We start from the raw sequence: 6,486 nt of genomic DNA, 5'->3' as shown, positions 1-6,486 counted from the left end.
ATAGTATCTTTGAATATCCACCCTCCCTGCGAAAGTCCCACTACATGTACTAGTGGCCCAAATACCATTATGAAGACCCCAGCTTTCTCCTCACCACCCCCTTCCCTCAGCCCCACCCTTGTGCTTTCCCTCAGCATCTCTTGATCCTTTTTTTGTACTAGTAACACATCTAATCTGGTCATCTTGTAATTCAATCTTTGCTGCCATTTTGGATGTTTGTTGAGGTGGGGAAGGAGGGAACAGGAAAGCACAAGGAAGGGAGGACAAAGACATGCAGGGAAAAACAGTAATGGCTTTTGGTGTGCTCTGAACAATTAATGCTTGGGTTGCCATTTATCTTTACAATTATAAGCACGTTGTATTTTTCAATTTTATAATTTCCGATATTTTTCTCAAATAAAATATTTTAAAGCAAAAACTCCTCCCTCTCCCTCATAAAAGAACAAGCTATTCTTGGCATCTTAAAGAGACCCAAGCGAGACTACATTTAAAATTTATAAGCATGAGCTTGAGTGCCTTTGTCCATTGCTCCTCTGAGTTCAAGTGGGTCTTGATTGAATAGAACTCACCACTGCTTCCAGAGTCTTCCATTAGGCCACTCTCCACATGAATCCTGTAGGGCAGGCAAAGACCCCACTTGGCTTTCTCAGCCTCTTCTTTGAACTGCTGCATGCAGTCCAAAAAAGCCACCATTGCCTGGTCAAATTTGACCTGTGAGCAAGTTCTCTGTCCTGCAATACAGAACAATGGCAGCTGAACGGGGTCATCTGTTAAAGAATTCAGATAGGACCGGTTTCCGCAAGGGATGAGTTGGTACCTCTGAAACTCCAGCCCAATCTTATTGGACAGGGCAAGGAGCAGCAAGGCTGTCTGGCCCCAGGCCATGTTAATCTCCTTCCAGCTCACAGGGGTGGTGGGAAGGCAGCCCAATCTGAAGTTGTTGATGATGCCCACAGGACCATCATGCCTGATCTCAAAGGTGGCACTGAAGACACTGGTCTTCTTCAGCCGACCCCACTGGATCTGGGCATGTCTCAGCTGGTTCTTCATGCTCTCCAGCTCGTCCTGCAGTTCCAGTTGCTGCCACTGCAAGTAACTGTAGTCCCTCCAGTACTGCTCGTCCTGCTGGTCCAGCATCTTGGTCTCTGCCCGGGCTGCCTCAAGATCTTCTGCTATTCTTTCTTGGTTCTTCTCCACCTCCTTTAGCTCCTGGACCAGCCTCGCCTCCTCCAGCTCCAGGCCCTCCAGCTCCTCCTGCAGGGTCTTTGTCTCCTCCTCATGTATCCTCCCCATCCAATATTTGTAGCTCTGGTTCTCGGATTCTACAATAATGAGGTGGGTGTCTATCTCCTCTAAAAGTTTGTCAGTACAGTCCTCACAAAGTGGGTGGTCCATATCTTTTTCACCAGTGAGGATGTCAAAAATGTCCCTAATAGTCTTCTGGATGTTAGTGAGTGTTCTTCCAGAGTCAAACTTTCCAAGCAAGATGAACTTGTTAGAACTGTCCCTTGGCATCTTGTCATCACCACGGTGCGTAGAACAGGAGGCACCATCCTGCAGCTTTTTACTGTCTGTCTCTGACCTGGCAGGAGGGCCATGCTCCAGGGTTTCTCCTGGCTCCTGTTGAGCTGAGGTGAATGTGGAAGCTGCAGATTCTTGGGTGGTCTCAGGATCCAAGGTCCCCATAAACTGATCCAACTTCATGGGCTGCCTGCAGCCCTGGCAGATGAATCGGATGGAAGACATGGGGAGACTTTGGCTCTTACTCTGATTGCAAGTTTCCTCTGGGTGGGCAGCCATTTATACCTTTTTAAAGCTTTTTTAAAGTATGATTCTTTTAAAATGCATATTTCATCTTGTCACTCTTCTATTTAAAACCTTACATTGGTACCCTCCTTAGATACCTCTAGGCCTCCTTTAGCTCCTTTTAGACTTTCAGACAAGTCATTCTTTCTAAAAGGAAAATCTGATCATCTCACTTTGTCCTTTACCACTCCCAAGGCATATCTTAAGAGCAATCTTTATAACTAAGCTCTGATTGTGGCACTTCCCTCCTTAAAATGGTTTTATGCTCTTATCTTACCTTAAAATAAAGTCCCATTATCTTAACCTGACACTAAAACCTCTTCTCATTTTCCCAACTACTTCTGTCCCAATTTCTTGCCACCTTCACTCATAGGCTTCTCTATGATCCCTGAAGTGATGGTTGAAAAGGATCTACCATGCAAAGTATGCCTTTCCTCATCCAAATGCTCCTCCCCAAAGCACTGGGGAATATCAGAATAAGTTGGAACTGCTTTCAATGTCATGGTCAATTCTGCGTCCTGATTCATCCTTCAGAGTAGAATAGTATATTCACTGCTAAAGACTAAACCTCATTTTAATTACCCACCCACTAAAACCAAACAAACCCAAGCCACACCTGGCTTTGAGTTTGAACCAGCCCAGATAGATCATGCCCCAAACAAGATAAAGAACACAGAGGTGAAGGGCAGTAGAGATTCCTTCAGCCTCTGGTTTATTTAACAGCAGAATGATGTCTCCAGGATAATCCAGGATCCCTCTGTAAAGCCTTCCTTTTGTGGAGGAATGAGTGGAACTGGAGTATTGCTTATAGTTGGGAAGGAAATCCCTTATTTCTGGAGATCTTTCTTCCAATTCTTACCTCCTCATTCCAGGGTCTCCTTTGGGAAGACTGGAACAGGCCCAAGAGTGAGGAGTCTGTGGGTTGGAAGTATTGGCAACAAGGATTTTATGCACTACCATACTGAGAGCACTTAGGTGAATTACCTTGTCCCCTTTCCCTTTCCAACCTTTGCTCCTTGGGCTTTGTCACAAACCTCCAGGGAAGATTTGTCTATACCTACTGTCTCTAATTCCTCTTCTTCTGTCCTCTCTTAAACCCACTGTGATTCAACTTTATCTCAGTACTCTACAGGAAGTAATATCAAAGTCATAAATGTTATCTACGTTGTTAAATTTAATCTTGGTGGAATAGGAAGAAAGGTCTTCAGCCAAAAATAAGCATGGGGAAGAGATGTGTGTGAGTCACCCAAACCAGTAGGAGATTGAATGGAGGAAAGAAGTGGCATGATTGCTCTTCACTTGTAATGGTCCACATGGGACTTGCTGTCATGAGTAGGTATACATTTTTGTCTAGCCACTCACGGCATGGGTTTGTCAAGCAAGTGAGACTAAACGAGGGAGGTAGGAGAGAAGGGGCCAGCTGGGAAGTGTTTAGGAAGGCTGACTGCAATATATCCTGGGAAGAAAGAAGAGGGATGGAGGGAGACACAAGGAAAAGGTGGGAGAGTTGTATTTCTGTTCTGGGAGGTTGAAGGAGTGTCAAGAGTCAGGATATCAGGAGACCAGATGAGTGAATATAGGAGGTAGTCAGAGGGTGTGCATGAAATGGACACAACAGAGGGCTTGCTCCCTCCAGTCTATAATCATTTTTCATCTCTGCATCCTGAAACAAGGGACCTTTGTTTGGCTCCTCCAGGCCTATGTCACAATACCTGGAGTCAGAGGGTCTTGGGTTCTAATCTTATTTACCTGACAAGTTACTTAACCCTTTGATACTCAGATTCTTCATTTGAAAATGAATGAAACAGAAACTATCATAAGAGGATTGCTTTGATGATTAAACAAGATGATGTTTAGAACCTCAAATGACATTAATTACCTCTCACTACGAGTCACTTGTATGGCCAGTACCTGACTTTCTCTTCCTTGTGCACCTTGAACTTCTCAAAAGAGAAGTTCACTACTTCTCACTGTTTCCAAATCCCCACCAAACCTCTTTCAACCTTTGCAATCTGGCATCTGTCTCTATAATTAATAGAATAAAATGGTTCTTGCTAACGTCAATAATGAATTCTTATATAGCAAATCCCAAAGCATTTTTTCTGCCCTCTTCCCAACTGGTGCTCATTCTTTAACATTGGAGGTGATTAGCATCCTTTCCTCATCAAAAGAGGAAAGCAAAGTCATTATTTGGATTCCAGAGAATTGCTGCTTCTGATTCTCCTAGATCTCTGATCTTCCTTTTCTGCCTTGTTGACTCATCCTGCCAAGAGATTCTGAACCTTAAAAAATAAAAATCTGTCTTTGATATAGACAACTAAACTTTTCTGAAGCTTACAAAGTGTGAATAAAAGCCTCCTTTAAAAATTCAAGGCTTTTTTTTTTTATAAGATTATTTATTTATTTATTTGACAGAGAGAGAGATCACAAGTAGGTAGAGAGGCTGGCAGAGAGAGAGAGAGAGAAGCAGGCTCCCCGCCGAGCAGAGAGCCCGATGCGGGACTCCATCCCAGGACCCTGAGATCATGACCCGAGCCGAAGGCAGCGGCTTAACCCACTGAGCCACCCAGGCGCCCTAAAAATTCAAGGCTTTTATACCCATGTTCATAGAAGTATCATTCATCATAGTCAAAAGGTAGAAGCAACATACACGCCCATTGATGAGTAAATGAATAAACAAAATGTGGTATATACATACAATAGAATATAATTGAGCCTTAAAACGGAAAGAAATTCTTACCCATGCAACAATATGGATGAACCTTGAGGACATTAGGCTAAATGAAATAAGCCAATCACAAAAGGACAAATACTACATGATTCCACTTAAATGAAGTACCTAGAGTAGTCAGATACAATTCATAGAGAAAGAAAGTAGGATAGTGTTTGCCAGGGGTTGGGGGAAAGAAGGGTTCTTTCTATAAACTGTGATACTGTGATTTACATAAAAAATATGCATTTGGTCTTCTCTGTAGGAGCACAGAGGTCCTAAACACTTGGCATTTCCTAAGCCATGAGAGTGTGATCAAGGTGTCTTTTGTCATGTTAATGAAGAGACTATCAGAAAGCAACTAAAGACGGGAGCTGATTTTCAGGAGAACCAATCATGTGATTGGAGGGTAGGAACTTTTAGCTCTACCCCCACCCCCACAGCCTCTAGGAGGAGAGTGTGAGGCTGGAGATTAAATCACTTACCAATGGCCAGTGATTTAATCAGGTGTGCTTATATAATGAAATCTCCATGAAAACCCAAAGAGGAGTGGGCTGAGAGAAGTTCTGGGTGGGTGAACATGTGGCAGTTTGGGGAACACAGTGAGCCTGGAGGGGGCATGGAAGCTCCACAAGCTTCCCATGTGTCTTGTTTTATGTATCTCTTTCATCTGACTATTCCTAAATTATATCCTTTTATAATAAATTGGTAATCTGGTAAGTGAATGTTTCGCTGAGTTCTGTGAGCTACTACAGCAAATTAATCAAACTGAGGAGGGGTCAAGGGAATCATTTGGTTTCGAGCCGAGGTGACAACATGGATTTGCAGCACTTGGCATTTGAAGTGGGGAATGGGTATTATAAGGCTAAGCCCAGAGCTCAGTCTGTGATCTGATGCCATATAGTGTCAGTATTGAATTATAAGACATGCAGTTGGTATCAGAATTGTGTGGTGTGAGGAAAAAGCCCACACACTGGAATTGGGACCAGAGTGCTGGTTGGTGTCAGAATATTTGGATGTGAGTGTTTTATGGGTACAGAGTTTTAGTCTGGGAAGATTAAAAGTTCTGGAGATGGATGGTGATGATGGTTGCACATGTGGGAAGAAAAAAACAATTCTACCCTTCAAGGTTCTTCTAGCAGGCCTAAGAATTAAATTGACATAAGACAGATTAACTGGGGAAGATAACATTTAATTTCCTAAGTTTGGGGAATCCACAAAAATATAAAATTCCAAAGTCAGGCAAAGTAAACCGTAAATGTTGCCCTGGACTAAGAAGGGGATTGGGGTCTGGGATTTCCAAGAGAAGAAAAGCAATGTACGGGAAGATGAAAAGGTGTAAATGTTTGGTAAACCTGTGTTTTCTGGGTTATTCAGAAACAATGGGAAACAGAGGAATTTTAACAAATAGACTGCTAAAATTTTTCCTCCCAGTCTACTACTGAGAGTAGATACTGTAGTTATCTATGGCGATAACTCCTGTCCTAGAGCAGGTCTTCCAACTAAATTCTCTTAGACATTTAGGGAGAAGGTAAAAATTTCTTCCTGAGTCTTATGATCCTTGGTGGTTTTCAGCTCAAGATAATCTGCATGCCCAAGGGACACTTCCAGGATGGTTCATTCTGAACTCCCTCAAACAATCTTGTGAATGTACTTAATGCCACTGCACGCTTAAAAATTGTAAACATGGTATTTTATCACCATTAAAATAAATAAAATAAAGGATGTGTCTTAAGCGGCTCTCTTTCTGCAGAGCCCCTGAGGCGATAAGATCACTCTTAGAAACTTTCCTAGAGATTTAACATGACCTGGGGCTCTCAGATGGGCCCAAAATTAACTAGACCCATCATTAACTAGAAAAAACATAGCCTCGGCTCAAAAATGCTAAGCAAAGATGCCTATGTTTGCTATGATTAAAGTAAAAAAAATTCTGTTATGTCTTACCACAGTTTAAAAACCGCAAGGTTGCA

At 42.6% G+C, this 6,486-nt stretch overlaps 1 protein-coding gene across 1 annotated transcript; it reads right to left on the bottom strand.

The window, feature by feature from the left end:
* Window positions 1-447: 447 nt before the first annotated feature.
* BECN2 (beclin 2) lies at window positions 448-1,800 on the bottom strand. Its single transcript, XM_059146905.1, has 2 exons — window positions 818-1,800; window positions 448-613 (listed from the first exon to the last, which is right to left on the bottom strand). Exons 1-2 carry the CDS (start codon window positions 1,798-1,800, stop codon window positions 448-450), a joined length of 1,149 nt encoding a protein of 382 aa, XP_059002888.1.
* Between the last annotated feature and the right edge of the window lie 4,686 nt (window positions 1,801-6,486).

The sequence above is a fragment of the Mustela lutreola genome, chromosome 14 (genome assembly GCF_030435805.1).
Source record: "Mustela lutreola isolate mMusLut2 chromosome 14, mMusLut2.pri, whole genome shotgun sequence".
NCBI lineage: Eukaryota > Metazoa > Chordata > Mammalia > Carnivora > Mustelidae > Mustela > Mustela lutreola.
The sequence above is the reverse complement of the archived record's forward strand: the minus strand, read 5'-3'. Positions and strand labels throughout refer to the sequence as shown.

Bases quoted from the DNA above. Each gene is read 5' to 3' on its own strand.
- BECN2 (XM_059146905.1), bottom strand. From the start codon at position 1,800: ATGGCTGCCCACCCAGAGGAAACTTGCAATCAGAGTAAGAGCCAAAGT. The intron at 614-817 runs GTACCAACTCAT...CCTGCCCTACAG, and splicing joins ATTGGGCTGGAGTTTCAGAG to GATTCATGTGGAGAGTGGCC.